This window comes from Orycteropus afer, unplaced genomic scaffold, assembly GCF_000298275.1.
Source record: "Orycteropus afer afer isolate SDZICR_OR568_19922 unplaced genomic scaffold, OryAfe1.0 scaffold00176, whole genome shotgun sequence".
Taxonomy (NCBI): Eukaryota; Metazoa; Chordata; class Mammalia; order Tubulidentata; family Orycteropodidae; genus Orycteropus; species Orycteropus afer.
In genome coordinates, this window is record NW_006921763.1 from 751,575 (window position 1) to 771,231 (window position 19,657).

The following is a 19,657-nucleotide window of genomic DNA, read 5'->3' on the forward strand; positions in this document are numbered from 1 at the left end:
TGGCCTGGTTTTGGCTGAAGATATTGAGCTTTTCCACCGCCTCTTGCCACAGATGTAGTCAATCTGATTCCTGTGTGTTCCACCTGGTGAAGTCCACATGTACAGCCACCGTTTGTATTGTTGACAAAATGTGTTTGCAATGAATAAGTCATTGGTCTTGCAAAATTCTACCATGCGAGTTCCAGCATTATTTCTGTCACCAAGGGCAAATTTTCCAACCACCGGTGATGCTTCTTTGTTTCCAAGTTTTGCATTCCAGGCACCAGTGATAATTAATACATCCTGATTGCATGTTTGGTCAATTTCAGACAGTTGAAGTTGATAAAAATCTTCAATTTCCTCATCTTTGGCTTTGGTGGTTGGGGCATAAATTTGAATAATAGTCGTATTAATGGGTCTTCCTTGTAGGTATGGATATTATCCTATCACTGACAGCACTGTACTTCAGGACAGATCTTGAAACATTCTTTGTGATGATGAATGCCACACTATTCCTCTTCAAACTCTCATTCCTGGCATAGTAGATCATATGGTTGTCTGATTCAAAATGACAGTCAGTCAATCTTTATGTGTTCCATTTCATTTTTGACAACTTCCAATTTTCCTAGATTCATACTTTGTACATTCCATGTTCCAATGCTTAATGGATGTCTGCAGCTCTTTTTCCTCAATTTGAGTGGTGCCACATCAGCAAATGGAGGTCTCGAAAGCTTTACCTTATCCATAAGAGTGAGGATGCATTTACTCTGATGATGCAGCTCTTTCCCAGTCCTATTTTGAGAGTCTTCTAACCTAACCGGACTATTCATAAAGTTGTGCAGTAATGTATCAGACAGTGTTTCTTTGCTATTCATAAGGTTTTCCCTGGCCAATTATTTGAGAAGTGGATGGCCTCTTCCTTCTTCCTAGTCTGTCCCAGTCTGTAAGCTGGGGTGACACCTGTGCACCATGTGCATCCCGCTGGGTTAGAAACACCAGTGGCTCAGCCTCAAAACTCACATCAACACGTCACCACGGTAGGACAAACTGACAGACAAGTTTGTATCCCTGTTGGAAACCTCTCGTACCACCCTCACCTGGATCCCTGCAGCTGACTGCTCCTCTGTCCGAGTTCCAGGGCCTTTTAATCCCCTTTCTCCTGCTCTCCCACCCTGCTGCTTTGGGCATGCCTGCATTCCCTCTCCTCACCTGGATCCCTGTGGCTGACAGAATGCTACATTAGGAAATACCTGCATATTTCTGTTTGAATAATACTAGACAACTTGAAAGAATGATTAATAATTGGGCTGCCTTTTTCTGCTGGCACGTTTCTACATATGTAGTAGTGTTCTCCTGCTATGTAACTAATTATCCACATGTATCTCTGGCTATATTCAACTTGACAGCAACTAACAACAACAGTATATTTCCATACCACCACTGATTTGTCAGTTTGTCAAACTGTGTTGCTATGATGCTAGAATCTATGCCACGAGTACTTCAAATACCAGTAGAGTCACCCATAATTAATAGGTTTCAGCAGAGTTTCCAGACTAAGAAGAAAAGCCTGGCAATTTGAAGGTGAAAATTAGTCATCAAAACCCTGTGGCTCAAAACAGAACCTTTTCTGACATAGTACCAAATAGGAAACATACTATGGACTAATGATCAGTCTTAGAAGAAGCACAACTAAAATGTTCCTTACAAGCAAAGATGTCGAAACTTTAACTTGCTTACTTTGGACATGTCATCAGGAAAGACCAGTTAATTGCTAGAAAAGGACATTATGTTCGGTAAAGCAGAGGGCTGATGAAATCAAGGGAAACCCTCAATGCAATGGAGTGACAAAACCGCCACAACAATGGACTCAAACATACCAATGATTAGGAAGTTGGCACAGCCTCAGGTAACATTTCATTCTGTTATACATGGAGTGTCAGGAGTGGGAGCCATCTCAGGAACAATAAATACTCCCATATTGAATCAAGTAATAAAGGAGACTTATACGTAATATGACAAAGATATGATTTTAATTGAAAGGGACTCACTGAATAACCATCTTATCCACCTCTTTGAGTGTTATACAATATTTAATGAGTAAAGCATTAAAACTGAGTATTAGACTAGGGGGAAAAAAAGCCTGCAATGTCAACCTGTACATACATTTTTTCATGCTTCTGAACATTCTGCAGAAAAACATACACAGATATGCATCTGGCAAAATATGACAGCTTTAAGAGTAGTCTAACACCTGTGTAACCCAACAGTGTGATTAAATCATGGGAAGGCGATGTGCCAAGTAAATAACTAAAGCTTTGCCATGAGCACCCCGAAATGGGCATTCTTTGTACTGCAACTGTAACAGCTTCTAATTTTAAAACTAGTTAGTTTATAATTTATAATTTAAAATACTTCTGTAATACAGTCAGAGACACTGTCATCTGCTTTACCTCCCATATTGTAGGCAGACAATAAATCAGATTTATGTTTCTTGTACTAGTATAGTCTAGCAGTTGACAATCAAAACTTACATAAACACTGATGAGGCAGTAACAGAAAAGTCTGAATTGCTGTTTCTGTCCATAAAGCCCTGAGACATACAAGTTTGTTATATATTGTTTTATATTCTGATGAGAACAAATTCCACCAAATTAGAAATCAAAGAAGGTTAGAAGAGAATAAGGAGCTCTGGTGGCATAGTGCCTAAAGCATGTGACTGCTAACCAGAAGGTTGGCAGTTCAAACCAACCAGCTACTCCATGGAAGGAAAACAGAGCAATCTACTACTGTAAAGATTTATGTCCTTGGAAACACAATGGGGGTCACTATGTGTTGCAATCAACTCAATGGAAGTGGGTCTGGTTTTTTGGTTTGGAAGAAGAGAATAAAGTCTTATCAGAACTAATGAAAAGCTAAAAGCTGTAAAATGTATTTTCTTTTAAAATCATGTAAATATATTTGTATTTTCTTCAGTGAATAAAAAAGAATGTTTTCTGTCATTACTCATTTGGGTATTTAACTGTATAGTATAGAATTTATCCTTACTCAAAGACAGTCTGGCCTTGGGTCCTCTGCTTCTGGGAAGTAATCTCTAAGTCCCTGGAATGTCAAGCCTGATATGAGTATCTCTGTTTACCAGAAGCCTTGGGCCAGCCAGCTAGTAATATATCATATCATATCATATCATATCATTTCATATCATATCAACCAAACAAACCAAACTCACTGCTGTGCAGTCAATCCCAACACACAGGGACCCCCTTTGGGTTTCCAAGGTGTTATCTCTACAAAAGTAGATTGCTCAGTCTTCCTTCTGAGGAGTGGCTGGTGGGTTTGAACCACCAGCTTTCTGGCTAGCAGTCAAATGTCTTAGGCACTATGCCACCAGAGTAATGTAATAATATAAAATATAATAGTGTGATCTAGAGAGTGATCTTTGGACCACACAAAGAATGTGATTTAGGATGGAGGCTTTGGATTATTCAGTGTAATTCGACATCCAGAGGGGCAAGTGACAGGAGACTGCGATCAGCCACAATGGGCAATCAATCATGTCTATATGATGGAGGGCGGGGAACAGCCCCCAAGGCAGCAGGGAGCAGCTGCAGAAGGCAGGGCTGGCAGGAACAGGTATGGGGAAGCCCAGGAAGTGAGCGGAGCAGTTGCAACAGCTAAGGGAGAAAAACTTGTCTGTTGGTTTGTTGCAGTGTGGTGGCTTGCATGTTGCTGTGAGGCTGGAGGCTGTGCCAGCTAGGGTGCCCATGGTGGACCAGTTTGGGTGGAGCTTACAGACTGAGACAGACTCAGAAGAAGGAAGAGGCCATCCACTTCTCAAAGAATTGGCCAGTGAAAATCTTACGAATATTAGTGAAACACTGTCTGATACATTACTGGAAGATTTTATGAATGGCCCTGAAACATTGTCTGATACAGTGCTGGAAGATGAGCCCTTCAGGTTGGAGGCACTCAAAATGTGACTGGGAAAAAGCTGCCTCATCAGAGTAGGGACTACCTTAATGATATGGATAAAGTAGAGCTTTCGGGGCCTCCATTTGCTGTAGTGGCACGACTTAGTATGGGAAGAAACAGCTTCAAACATCCATTAATAATCGGAAAACAGAATGTACAAAGTATGAATCTAGGAAAATTTGAAGTTGTCAAAAATGGACCAGTTTTGGCCATTTTGAATGAGATAACCATATGATCTACTTTGCCGGGAATGACAAATTGAAGAGGAATGGTGTGGCATTCATCATCACAAAGAATGTTTCAAGTTCTATCCTCAAGTATAATGTTGTCAGTGATAGAATAATATCCATATGCCTACAAGGAAAGGCAGTTACTACTACTATTATTCAAATTTATGCAGAACCACCAAAGCCAAAGATGAGGAAATGGAAGACTTTTACCAACTTCTGCAGTCTGAAATTGACCAAACATGCAATCAAAATGGGCTGATTATCACTGGTGACTGGAATACAAAAGTTGGAAACAAAGAAGAATCACCAGTAGTTGGAAAATTTGGCCTTGGAGACAGAATAATGCTGGAGATCGCATGACAGAATTTTGCAAGACCAACAACTTATTCACTACAAATACCTTTTTTCAGTAACACAACCAGCAGCTATACATGTAGACTTTGCTGTACAGGGTACACAGAAATAAGAATGACTACATCTATGGCAAGAGGCGATGGAGAAGCTCAATAGGTTCAGCCAAAACAAGGCCAGGAGCTGATTATGGAACAGTCCATCAACTGCTCATTTGCAAGTTCAAGTTCAAGTTGAAGACAATTATAACAAGTCCACAAAAGAACCAAAATATGACCTTGGTTATCTCCCTCCTGAATTCTGAGGCCATCTAAAGAATGGATTTATGCATTGAACACTGATGACTGAAAATCAAAGGAATTGTGCGATGACATCAAGAACATCATCCATGAAGAAAGCAAAAGGTCATTAAAAAGACAGGAAAAGCAGAAAAGACCAAAATGGATGTCAGAAGAGACTCTGAAACTTGCCCTTGAATGGCGAGTACTTAAAGCAAATGGAAGAAATGACAAGATAAAAGAGCTGAACAGAAGATTTCAAAGAGCAGCTCGAAAAGACAAAGTTAATTATTATAATGAAATGTGCAAAGACATGGAGTTGGAAAGCCAAAAGGGAAGGACACACTCAGCATTTCTCAAGCTGAAAGAACTGAAGAGGAAATTTAAGCCTCGAATTGCAATATCGAAAGATTCTATGGGCAATATATTCAATGATGCAGGAAACATAAAAAGAAGATCGAAGGAATACACAGTCACCGTATCAAAAAGAATTGGTTGACATTCATCCATTTCAGGAAGTGGCATATGATCAAGAACCAATGGTATTTAAGGAAGAAGTTGAAGCTGCACTGAGGGATGTGGCAAAAAACAACGCTCCAGGAATTGACGGGATACCCATTGAGGTGTTTCAACAAACAGATTTGGAAGACAACTACCTGGCCAAATGACTGGAAAAGATCCATATTTGTACTCATTCCAAAGAAAGGTGACCCCAAAGAACATGGAAATTATCAGACAATATCATTAATATCGCATGCAAGTAAAATCTTACTGAAGATAATTCAAATACGGTTGCAGCAGTATATTGACAGAGAACTTCCAGAAATGCAAGCTGAATTCAGAAGAGGACACAGAACAAGAGATATCACTGCTGAATCTTGGCTGAAAGCAAATAATACCAGAAAGATGTTTACTTGTGTTTTATTGACTATGCAAAGGCATTTGATTGTGTGGATCATGACAAATTATGGATAACATCAAGAAGAATGGGAATCCCAGAACACTTAATTGTGCTCATGAGGAACTTATTATACACAGACTAGGAGGATGTCATTCAAACAGAACAAGGGGACACTGTATGGTTTAAAATCAAGAAGTGAGTGCATCAGGGCTGTATCCTTTCACTATACTTATTCAATCTGTATGCTGAATAAATAATCCGAGAAGCTGGACTATATGAAGAGGAACGCAGCATCAGGATCAGAGCAAGAATCATTAACAATGTACGTTATGCAGACGATACAACTTTGCTCGCTGAAAGTGAGGATGACTTGAAACACTTAGTGATGAAGACTGAAGACTACAGTCTGCAGTAGGGATTACACCTCAATACAAAGAAAACAAAATCCTCACAACGGGGCTAATAAGCAGCATCACAATAAACGGAGAAAAGATTGACATTGTCAAAGACTTCCTATTACTTGGTTCTACAATCAACACCAATGGAAGTAGCAATCAAGATATCGGATGTCATACAGCATTGGGCAATCTGCTGCAAGGACCTCTTTCAAGTGCTGAAGAGTAAAGATGTTTCCTTGAAGACTAAGATGTACTTGACACAAGCCATGGTATTTTCAATTGCCTAATATGCATGTGAGGAGGAGCTCTAGTAGCATAGTGGCTAAGACACTTGCCTGCTAACCAGATGGCTGGCGGTTCAAACCCACCAGCCACTCCTCGGAAGGAAGGTTGGGCAATCCTACTTCCGTAGTGATACTGCCTCGGAAAACCAAGGAGGGGTTGCTATGAGTCGGGCCGACTCGACAGCACATAACAACAACAACAACAACAACAACAATATGCATGTGAGGGCTGAACAATGAAAAAGGAAGACCAAAGAAGAGTTGATGCTTTTGAGTTGTGGTGTTGGTGAAGAATGCTGAAAGTACCATGGACTGCTAAAAGAACTAACAAATCTGTCCTGGAAGAAGTACAGCTGGAATGCTCCTTGGAAGCGAGAATGGCCAAACTTCATCTCACCTACTGTGGTCATATTGTAAGAAGGGACCATTCTCTGGAGAAGGATATCATGCTTAGCAAAGTGGAGGGACAACGAAAAAGGGGAAGGCCCTCAATAAGATGGATTGACACAGTGGCTACAACGATGGGCTCAGATACAGCAAAGATTGTGGGGCTGGCACAGGACCAGGCAGTGTTTCGTTCTGCGGTGCCTGAGGTCGCTATGAATCAGAGACGAGTCGACAGCACCTAACAACACGTTGTTGAACCCTATTAAAGACTCTGAACACTAAGGCTTAGGTGAGCTTCTCTGGTTGGCAATACTATGTGTGCACTGTCACACATCAATACCAAGAGACAGTATGTGTTCCTGACCCACAAGGAAAGGACACCGGAAGCTCCAAGTTTGGAACCTCTCTTTCTAGTCTCTGTTCTTACACACTTCTTCCCTTGTGGATTTTAATTCTGTTTCCTTTAACTATAATGAACCATAACTGTGCGTATAGCAAGAGCTCTGGTGGTACAGTGGTTAAAGAAGTCAGCTGTTAACGAAAAGGTCAGCACTTAGAACTCACCAGCTACTCTTCAGGAGAAAGATAAGGCAGTCTGCCTTTGTAAAGATTTACAGCCTTGGAAACCCAATGGGGCAATTCTACTCTGTCCTAGAGGGTCCTTTATGAGTCAGAATTGACTAGATAGCAATGTGTTTGGCAAGTTTAACAGCTTTCAGTGACTCTCACCTACATCAAATGCCTTCTATGGGCTTAAAATAGTGTCTTGGCCTTCTCAAACCTTCTCCAGTGTAACCACTGTTATGAGTCTGAAGTATATCCTTCGAACATCTATGCATTTACAAATATATCAACCTAAACAAACACACTAAAGAAGCCCTAGTAGTGCAATGGTTAAATGCTCAGCTGCTTACTGAAAGGTCAAAAGGTCAGTGCTTCAAACACACCAGGTGTTCCAAGGCAATCCTAGAAAACCCTATGGGGTAGGTCTACTCTATTTTTATACAAGTAACATGTTATATTTTTTTTTCCAATCATGCCCTTTCCAAGGTATTTTTGTAAGCTCCTAAAAAATACAAGACGGAACAGCTGGCAAAAAAAAAAAAAAGTAAAGTGTAATGCATATATTAATTGTATACAAATACAGTACTCAGTAATTTAGGGTCTATATGAGTCAGAATCAATACCACGGCACACAACAAAACATACACACTAACCTGCAAAGGTTATTGCAGTTCTGACAGGTTTTGCATCCTCTGTTGTTCAAGGCATAAAAGTTCATTATCTTCTTACTGGATTCTATCTTTTGTCAGTATTATTCCTGTGTTTCATTTGATTGTTTTGGCAATGAATTATATTTTGTCTGAGATTAAGAGTACCATATTCTTTCGGACAGCTTTTTTCCATCCCTTTTCCATGTTTTTATGATACTCTGTTTTAGGTGTCTGTTTCCCTTGTAAATAGCATTGAAAAATCTGAATCTGTTTCTTTCACTAAAACAAACAAAAAACTCACTGCCATGAGTCAAATCTGACTCATAGAGGAGTATAATCCACTTAGGTATGTCATCATGCTTCATGCTTTCTATTAACCATGCTTCTCTTCTTTATTCATTCTGCCTAACTTCATTAGCACATTTGGGTTCCCCTTTTATGTCCCAATTTGCCTTTAACACAAAGGTTCTTAAATGAGGCAGTAACAGTCCTAAGGCTTGGATCCCACATGATTTTCAAAAGTCCTGCTAGATAGTCACATAAGTGAAAAATCTGACCCTATAATCTAACTCCATTTCACAGATGAGTGGATTTACTCTACACCGATTTTTCCAGGAATTTAACTAGACTTTAGTATGTAAATAAAGGGAAGATTGTACTTGATTTTTTTACAACTTTACCAAGTTCATCATCTCAGAAAATCATATTGCTAATGGTATTTGAGACCAACACATTTGTATGGGTCTGGGATTTGGTCTCTAAAGTTACACTTAGTGCCTGCTACACCCGTGTTCTAACACAGGGCCATCTAAGTTAATGAAGGCTCCTGAGCTGGACTTTACGACTGGCCACCTAGGCTTTGACAAACACCAATGGAGCCTCTTAAGGGTTCCATGACTGCCAAGGATTCACAGGTAACATTCCTTTCTTAATTACCCACTGTCCTGTCTAACTTTTGGAAAATTGTTAACTAAACCTGCAATGTGTATGTACTGTGTGTGTCTCTTTTTCTTTTTAGTGTAAAAAGCCCCGACTGTAAGCACTGAGCAGAGCGGGCATTTTTGGAATCACTGAGACCGCATCCATCTCTCATTGATGCACCTCCTAATTAAACTCTCTTCTTGTACCCTAGTGTGGATAACTGGCTGCACTGCTCTAGGGCATGACCCCAACATTTTTCAAGAAACAACATCTTGGTCCTCTTTTTATTTTCTGCAATTGCTTTGTTTTTCTATTCACCTATGTTAATTAACAACTAGGTAGGTGGGCAGGTAGGGTATACAGACAATTTCCTTATCAAGAATACATGGACAGGACCACAGGGCACCAAGGGGGCAACACAGGCATGGAGGAAACACAGGACACACAGGAGGGGTACAGCGGGGAGGTACAGCGGGGAGGGGGCATTTACTGGAAAGGGAGGGGTAGAGAGTGGGTTAGGGTTGGGCATGGTAATTGGGGAGTGAAACTAAATGTACACAAAACATTGCATGTAAAACAAACTCTGCTCTGTAAACTTGCACCTAAAGCACAATTAAAAAAAAAAAAATACATGGACAGGAAGCAAGCAGGCAGGTAAGATAATCTCAAAATTCTCAAAAGAAAGAAGGCTTTCTTTTCTGAGCAGGTGTTCTTTCTTCTCCTTCCTATTCTTAACATCCTCTGTAGAGGTTTGAGATTACCTTGGCTTCCCTCTTGATCCTTAAAACCCAACAAGGTGCCCTCCTCAGGCGTATCTTTCATTTGTCTTCGAAAGCAATTCTCCTGGTTTCAGCCTGGTAGCAAAGGATCCAGTCTCTTTCTATTCCACAGAGAAGAGATGCACTAGGAGCAGCTATTAAACAGGGCTACATCTCCTCTTTGTACACACCAAACTTGGAGGAGTTCTGCTTTTAGTTTTGTATTTTGTATTCATATATACAGTTGTTGTTGTTGTTTTAAAAAAAAGGCTTATTCTGAAAATTAACAGCCCCTCATCCCTTTGTACTCATTTTACCCTGTACAAAAGCAACCACTTGAACATTTTAGCTGATTATTTTGGTAATTATATCCGAGTCTTGATAAATATGCCTTACAGCTACTTCTTGACTGTCAGTTTTATGTAATATTCACTGACTGACCAGTATGAATAGGATGATCTAGGTCTCTTTCCTTCCCTGACCACCTCACCTGTGCACTCATCCCATCTAATAGTGGATCACAAATTTCTTTAAATCAATACCCAGGGTTTTTGTGACTGTGTAATACTCTCCACAGTTGACTGATATGGTAAGCTATAATTACTTTCTCTTTTCTGTATTTTTTTCTATATTCCCTTGAAAGTAGTAAGTCATTTCTTGCATTTACTGGCTCTCTATGGCTTTTCACAATTCATATTTTCAGTTGTCCAGATCACAAGACAAGCTCTGGTGGTGTATTAAGTAAGGCATTTGGATGCTAACCAGAGGTCAGCAGTTCAGATCCACCAGCTACTCCACGAGAGGAAGATGAGGCAATCTACTTCCATAAAGATTTACAGTCTATGAGTCAGAATCAACTCGATGGCAGTGAGTTTCGTTTTTTTTGGTTTAGATCACAAGACATTTAGCCTTGCCATGTATGCTATTAATTCATCTTTCTGAAAAAGTCTCTTTCACAGCAGTGTGATACTCTCCCAACTAAGTCAGCTGCCCTGCAGTCCTAGTGCATAGCTCTTACCCTGAGATTCTGTTTACCATTTTCCTGGAAGTTAATTTTGCTTCTTTCCTGTGCTAGATCTTTTGCTTTCTATACCACACATCTTACTTTCCTTCTCTCTTAGTTTCATTTTGGTGAAAAACAGTTCATTTTCTAATAACTTCCTAAAAAAGGGTATATAAGGTAAAAATAATTAATACCCTCCTACTTGACAGTTTGGATTACTATATAATGCCAGGCTCGTGGTGATTTTCAGAATCAGAAGCCATTGTGCCAAGACTCTCTGGTTTCGTTTAGTGGGACTTGTATCGATAGCTGGATACACAGAAGTCCAGAGCTCAGGAGCAGAGGCATCACGACCGCACTTTCTGGAACATGCCTGTGACTCTCTCTGGCTGTGGCCACTTCCCTGTCCTTTGATCTGCCTGTTTTCCATGTCAGGTTCTCCAATGTGAGCCAAATAACAACTCTGTAATAAGTCCTCTTCTGCTTAATGAGCCAGAGGTCTATGGCTTACAGTGAAAAACCTTAACTAGTAATCAATACTAAATCAGAAAAAAAAGGTTAAGTTTAAAAATTTGAGTATTACTTTATTAAAATGAAGATGAACTAATGATAAAAAAAAAAAATTTTAATTGTTCCTAACTTGTTGTATACATCCTTTGGCAAAGTCCATCTATTTCCATAAAGGGGCAAAACTAAATGGGAACCCAACATAAAACTAAAGAGGTAACCATAAATAATCAAAGCTCTCAAGTTTTCCCAGCTTTCTATTTGTTATTAGAACTTTAAATCCTAATCAGTTGTCGTCAAATCAGTTCAGACTCATGGCAACTCCGTGTGTGTGCACTGGAAATGTTCCATAGCGTTTTCAAGGCTGTGCCTTTCAAAAGCAGACCACCAAGCCTGTCTTTGGAAGTGCCTCTGGGTAGGTTCAAACTGACAGCTTTCAGCTAGTAGTTGAACACTTAAGTATACCACACAGGGACTCTTGTTTTAAATACCAAAAACCAAACTCATTGCCATTCATTCCATTCCAACTCACAGCAACTCAAAAGGACAGAAAAGAACCACCCTATAAGGTTTCCAAGGATATAAATCACCTTTCCCCTGCAGAGTGGCAGACAAGTTTGAACCGCTAACCTTTTGATTACCAGCCAAATGCTTTAACCATTGTACCACCAGACAATCTTCACTTCACACAGTATATATATTTTCTCCATGTCATTAAATACTCAAGATAGTAATTTTCAAAAATATCTGTACAAGGTTCTACTGCATGAATGTACCATGATATAATCACTGCCCTAGTGGTAGGCACTTAGACTGTTTATAACTTTTCACTACTACTACTACAGATAATGCCACCGCTCATCTGTCAGTTTGTTGTACTATGGTGGCTTGCATGTTGCTGTGAGGCTGGAGGCTATGTCACTAGTATTTTAAATACCACCAATAGGGTCACCCATGGTGGACAGTTTTCAGCAGAGCTTCCAGACAAAGACAGACTGGAAGTAAGGACAGGGCCATCCATTTCTAATTTTCGAAAACCTTATGAATAGCATTGGAATACTTCCTGATATATTACTGGAATATTTCACATATAACTGTGTGTGGTAGTTCAGTTGTGTGTCAACTTGGCTGGGCCTGGTTGAGTGGCTGGGAAGCTGGTTGTAGTTATTCCCCACCATGAGAATGGCAATCAACTCCATGGTGGGATCTACCACAAGCACCTGAGTAACTGCCTTTGGGATGTGGTCTGCTTCCTGTATATAAGGAGAAGCCTTGGGAATGGTCTCTAGCCTATAGCATGCTTGGACCCTGTATGTAGCCATGTCGTTGCTCAGCAACCTGCTATGCCCTGCTGACCTTGGGACTTACAATGGACTTAAGTTAATGGTCCACCGTGTGGTTTCGTAATATTAGACTGTACCTTTTTACTTGTCAGCCTCTGGGATTCTCAGCCTCAGCAACCAACAGCTGTCTCAGTGAAGAGATGCCTCTAGCTCCAGTGGGCCAGAAGTAGGAGGCAGAGCTGAAGCCCAAGGTTCAGGGGCTTTCACCCAGCCCCTAGAGCCTGGCACTTTAAACTTGGACTTAAAGCCTCTAAATTGTAAGAATAAACTCCTGTTTGTTAAGGACATCCCATTTGTGGTGTATTTCTTATCAGAGCGGCACTAGCTAACCAGAACACTGTGAAACATTTCTGCTACAGTACCAGAAGATGATCACCTGAGATTGGAAAGTACTCAAAATGTGACTGGGGAAGAGCTTCCTCCTCAAAATAGAGTCAATCTTAATGAAGTGGATGGAGTATAGCTTTCAGGATCTCCATTTGTGGATGTCACATGACTCAAAATGGGAAGAAACAGCTGCAAACATCCATTAGTGATCAGAACATGGAAAGTACGAAGTATGAATGTAGGAAAATTAGAAATTGGGAAAAAAGAAATGGAATGCATAAAGATTGATATCCTAAGCATTAGAGAGCTGAAATGCATTGGTTTCGGCCATTCTGAATCAGACAACCGTACAATCTACTACACTGCAATAACAAATTGAAGAAGAATAGAGTGGCATTTGTCATAAAAAAAAAAATGTTCCAATATCTATCCTGAAACACAATGCTGTCAGTAATAGGATAATATCCATATGCCTACAAGAAAGACCAGTTAATACTACCATTACTCAAATTTACACATTAACCACCAAAGGCACACACAAGGAAATTGAAGATTTTTACCAACTTCTGCAGTCTGAAATGACCAAATATGCAATCAAGATGTGCTGATCTTTACTGGTGACTAGAATGCAAAAGTTGGAAACAAAGAAGAATCACTGGTAGTTGGAAAATATGGCCTTGGTGATAGAAATGACACTGGATATTAAATGACAGAATTTTGTAAGACCAACAACTCTTTCTTTGCCAATATCTTTTTTCAAAACAAAAACAGCAGCCACACATGTGGACTTTGCCAGATGGAGTAAGCAGGAATCAGATTGACTTGATCTGTGGAAAGAGGTGATGGAGAACCTCAATATTTTCACCCAAAAGAAGGCCAGGAGCTGACTGTGGAACAGTCCATCAAATGCTCATATGCAAGTTCAAGTTGAAGCTAAAGACAATTAAAACAAGTCCATAAGAGCCAAAATATAACCTTGATTATATCCCACCTGGATTTAGAGACCATCTAAAAAATAGATTTGATTCACTGAATACCAATGACTGAACACCAGAGGAATTGTGGGATGACATCAAGAACATCATCCATGAAGAAAGCAAAAGGTCATTAAAAAGGCAAGAAAGGAAGAAAAGACCAAAATGGATGTCATAAGAGACTCTGAAACTTGCTCTTGAACAGAGAGAAGCTAAAGCAAATGGTAGAAATGACAAGATAAAAGAGCTAAACAGAAGGTTTCAAAGAGCAGCATGACTCACCCAAATCACAGTTAAAAAAAAAAAAAAAAAAGAGCAGTGTACTGCATTGTCAGTGAAGGCAAACATGGGTATACGAGTGGACAGATGGGTGGACAGGCTGAACTATTACGTGTGTCTATGAAGTGGGGAGTGTACCCAAGGCCATATATAGGGTTGGCAGACAACGGTTCTACAAGTGTATTTGTATGTTCTGTAGGAATTCCCAGGTGTATAGTAGAACTGACAAGGGACAAGGTTGGAATCACTTCTTGGTCACAGCCAGCTACCCAGAGGGACTGAGTAGTTGGACCTGTGGGCTCAGGACTATAGTTGCAGGGGACATCATGCTCAATTGGCATAACATACTACACAAAACATTGTTCCACCTCCTACTTTGGCGAGTAGCAACTGGGATCTTAAAAGCTTGCAAGCAGCCATCTAGATGCAACGATTGATCTCTCCTCGCCCAGAGCAAAGAAAAAATGAAGAAAACTAAAGATTCATGGAAACAATTAGTCCTAGTGACTGGTACACCCTGAGACCAGAAGAAGTAGATGGTGCCCAGCTACCACTGTCAACCACTCGAAGGGACATCTATGTAGGAGATCCTGGATAGAGAGGGAGAACAATGTGGAGCAAAACTCAAAATCATTTTGGGGGAAAAAAAAGTGGGGGAGGACCAGGTTTGCTGGTCTGATAAAGCCTGGTGGAACCACTGAGACTATGGCCCCTAGCTGCCCTTCAGGTCTGGAACTGAACCCACAACTATGGTGTCCAGCCACACAAAAGACAGGCAGGCATATGAGTTGAACATTTACCTGAGGTAGATACACTCCTTGGAGAGAACAATCATGGGAGAAAGTATGGTTGTTTATGTACAGGGAGACAGCTCAAGAGGCAGGAGTGCATGCAGGGATGGATACAGGGAAGAGTAACTATTGGGAGGAAGTAGGAGGGAAGCTGTTTCATTGGGGTAAATTGTAGTCAATGTCATGAGACAAAGTGTATGTGAACTGCTGCATGGAGAGTGAATTTTCTCTGTAAACTTTCACCCAAATCACAATTAAAAAAAAAAAAAAAGAAGAAGAAGAGCCAATGGTATTGAAAGAAGAAGTCAAAGCTGCACTGAAGGAACTGGTAAAAAAAAAACAAGACTCCAATAATTTAAAGAATATCCATTGAGATGTTTCAACAAATGAATGCAATGCAAGAGGTGCATACTCATTTATGCAAAGAAATTTTGGAAACAGCTACCTGGCCAATCCACTGGAAGAGATCCTTATCTGTGCCAAATCCAAAGGAAGATGATCCAACAGAATGTGGAAATTACCTAACAGTATCATTAATATCACACACAAGTAAAATTTTGCTGAAGAGTTCAAAAATTATTGCAGCAGTGTACTGACAGGGAACTTTCAGAAATGAAAGCTGGATACAGAAGAGGACGTGGATTGAGGTATCATTGCTGATGTCAGATGGATCTTGGCTGACAGCAAAGAATACCAGAAAAACGTCTACTTGTGTTTTATTGACTATGCAAAAGCATCCCACTATGTGGATCATAATAAATTATAGATAACATTGAGAAGAATGGGAATTCGAGAACAATTAATTGTGCTCATGAGGAACCTGGCCATAGACCAGGAAGCTGTCATTAGAATAAAACAAGGGGGTACTGCAAGGTTCAAAATCAGGAAAAATGTGTGTAGGACTACATGCTTTCACCATACTTATTCAATCTGTATACTGAACAAATAGTCCAAGAAGCATCAAGACTGGATGAAGTCTCATTAACAACCTGCAATATGCAGATGACACCACTTTGCTCGCTGAAAGTGAGGATGACTTGAAGCATTTACTGAAGAAGATTAAAGACTAAGGTCTGCAGTATGCATTACATCTCAACAGAAAGAAAAGAAAAATCCTTACAACTGGACCAATAAGCAGCATCACAATAAATGGAGAAAAGATCGAAGTTGTCAAAGATTTCATATTACTTGGTTCCACAATCAATGACAATGGAAGCAGCAGTGAAGAAATCAGACGACATACTGCACTGGGCAAATCTGCTACAAAAGATCTCTTCAAAGTGCTGAAGAGCAAAGATATCTTTTTGAAGACTAAGGTGCGCCTAACCCAAAGCATGGTGTTTTCAATAGCCTCATATGCGTGTGAAAGCTGGACAATGAATAAGGAAGATGGAAGAAGAGTTGATGCTTTTGAGTTGTGGTGTTGGCAAAGAATAATGAAAGTACCATAGACTGCCGGAAGAATGCACAAATCTGTCCTGAAAGAAGTGCAGCTGGAATGCTCCTTAGAAGCGAGAATGGCCAGACTTCATCTCACCTACTGTGGTACTTAAGTTTGTATGTCAACTTGGCTGGGCCTGGTTGAGTGGCTGGGCAGCTGGATGTAGTATTCCCCATCATGAGACTGGTAATCAACTCCATGGTGAAATCTAATGTGAGCAGCTGAGTAGCTGCCTTAGGGATGTGCTCTGCTTACTGTATATAAGGAGAAGCCTTGGGGAACGGTCTCTAGCTTATGGCACACCTGAACCTTGCATGTAGCCGTGTTGTTGTTCAGCAGCCTGCAATGCTCTGCCGATCTTGGGACCTTTAATGGACTTGAATTAATGGCCTTTCGTGTGGTTTGGCAACATCAGGACTGTGCCTTTTTACTTGTCAACTTTGGCCTTGTCAGTCTCAGCAGCCAGCAGCTGTCTGAGTGAAGAAAAGCCTCTAGCTTCAGTGGACCAAGAGCAGGAGGCAAAGCTGAGGCCCAAGGTTGAGGGGTTTCACCCAGCCCCTAGAAGCTAGCACTCTGAACTCAGACTTAAAGCCTCCAAACTGTAAGAGAATAAATTCCTGTTTGTTCAAGCCATCCCATCTGTGCTATATTCCTGTCAGAGCGGCACTAGGTAACCAGAACACCTACTTTGGTCATTTGTCTAAAGGGGCCATTCCGTGAAGAAGGATATCATGCTTGCTAAAGTGGAGGTTCAGCAAAAAAGGGAAGACCCTCAACAAGATGTACTGACACAGTGGCTACCATGATAGGCTTAGGTGTAGCAAGAATTGTGAGGCTGGTGCAGGACTGGACAGTGTTACATTCTTTTGTACACAGGGCAGCTATCAGTTGGAGCCAACTCGACAGTACCTAACAACAACCACCCAAATATTTGAGTAAATGTTTGTATCTGCCTTTATTAACTGGTCTGTGTATACTCCTGTATGAGAGTATTTCAAAACAACAAAAAATCCTTTTTGTTGTTGTTACTGACCATCATCGATGATAAAATATAGTATCAATAGCATTTAAGCTAATATACTAGGACAAGTTTAAAAACTCTCCAATTAAAATCTCACTACAATCAATTCCATGATAGTATCCAGACCCTGTTGTTCAGAAAAATGCCTTTATCAAATAACTGATTTGGATTTGGAAACGTTTTAAACAGTTGTTTATTGTCATGTTATATGCTGAAATGGGACTTGAGCCATATTATAAGAGAATCCTTGGCTTCATAGCAGTTTACAAAGTAAACAAGCTCTAGGCAGCTAAAGACAACGTACACTATAAATAGTTGTACACTAGTGCGTGCTACCTACCTTAGTCAATTTCACCAGCATAAATCGACCATGAATGGAAATACTAATCTATTTTTAGTTCCAATAAAAGCAATCGTAGGCAAACATTTAACCACATGACTTAAACCACTGTGGAATTTTAGTTATACTTTTTGGTAACCAGCAAATTGAAATCCTCCAATAACCAATATTCTCACAAAAAAGGACAGAAGGGATACAGTTCATTTCTGAAGAGGACTGTTCTGTTCATCTCACCAGATTGATCAGCCTTCTCATCGCATGTTCATGAGAGCAAACACATTCACAGGGATCGAATCCACCTTCTGCCATGATTACCCAGCTCGATTTAACTTGACTGTTTAAATCTAGAAGGAAGGAAAAATATTATAAGACTACTATTCAGAGTTGCTTTTGTCAGAGCTATGAATAACTCATAGAGGATCAACAAAAAAGCGGTAGAACCTCAACAAGATGGATTGACACAGTAGCTGCAACAGTGGGCAGCTACTGTGTCAGTGATTGAGAGAATGGTACAGGACCGTGCGTTGTTTTATTCTGTTCTACATGGGGTGGCTAAGGATCAGAAATGACACGGTGGCATCTAACAAAAACAACAATATAGATCATTCATATATTGTACAGGTTCCTAATAATTCTCATAAACTATTAAGAATTTGACTTTGCCCAGAGAGGTCTGGCCTTTGCTCTAGGCTTCTGGGAGGTAATCAAAGTCCCACCTGACAGAGTATCTTTTGTTTGGAGCAGGACTGACTATAATATATATTAGGGTGAGGCCAGACACAGCTAATAGTCATAGGGTAGGGCTAGGCACACCAGAGAAACCAACCATGTGCCTTAGGGTAGGAGCTTTTGGTCATGTCTGATCAATCAACTTGGAAACTGAGTTCAACCACGTAGATAATCAGTCATGCCTATGTGATGAAGCCCCAATAAAAACTCTGGACACTAAACTAATGAGCTTCCCTGGTTGGCAATACACTGTGCATACTGTCAAAGATTGATTCTTAGAGGGTAATGTATCCTAAGGACAATGTGTTCTGGAACCCTCCTATGTGTCTTTTCCTTTAGTTTATTTCAACCTGAATTCCTTCCCTTTAGTAAACTGTAATTGTGAGTACAAAAGCTTTCAGTACACTCTGAGTTCTTCTAGCAAATTATCTAACCTGAAAGAGTTGTTCTGGGAAACCTCCAGGCTTGCAGCTGGTGTTAGAAGTGAGGGCAGTCTCGTGTACTATGCCCTTATACTTTGCAGTTTTGGTAACTCCAATAACAATATAGTTCATATTTATCAATGAACTACACCTATGAATAAGGGGCTCTGGTAGCACAGCGACTAAGGCATCTGACTGCTAATCAAAAGGTTGGTGGTTCAAACCCACCAGCCACTAAGCAGAAGCAAGACTGGGAAATCAACTTCCATAAAGATTTACTGCCTCTGGAACCCAATGGGGTCACTATGAGTTGGAATTGACTCAATGGGAGAAGGTTTGGTTTGGTTTTGGTTTATACCTATGAATTATGTACTAATCTTATATGAAGTACACATTTTTCTTATGAATTATATATCAATACAAGTGAATGGATGCCCCTTCTGCCATTAAATTCATTTCCTACCCATGCAAAAGTCTTCAGTTGCTCTATACTGGCCCTGTATCCAGAGCTGCTCATGGTAGAGCCCTACTCTGCTTAATTACTTAATTCTTCATCTTCATTAACTCTAGTATGCTAACTTTTTAAGCAGATTTTATTCAACTAAGAAAAACACCTGTGAGAGACAGATCAAGGAAAACAGAGAAAACCCTAGAACAATTTTGAAGGACAATACAAGAACAAAATGATAAAATAAATAAAAATTAGAAATGATGCAAAATCTACACAAAGAAATCCAGAAGACTAATACTAAATTTTCAGAAATAGGTAAGACACTGAATGGGCAAAGGAGCAGAACTGAATCAATGGAA

The 19,657-nt window shown here is 40.2% G+C and overlaps 1 protein-coding gene across 1 annotated transcript in view; it reads right to left on the reverse strand.

Annotated features, from left to right (window-relative positions):
* Nucleotides 1-18,005, reverse strand: part of SMIM14 (small integral membrane protein 14) — a 78,444-nt gene extending 60,439 nt beyond the window's left edge. Inside the window, exon 1 of the mRNA XM_007947138.2 lies at nucleotides 17,931-18,005. Within this exon, the coding sequence (XP_007945329.1) occupies nucleotides 17,931-18,005 (75 nt within the window). The remainder of the gene's footprint in view (nucleotides 1-17,930) is intronic.
* Nucleotides 18,006-19,657: the final 1,652 nt, after the last annotated feature.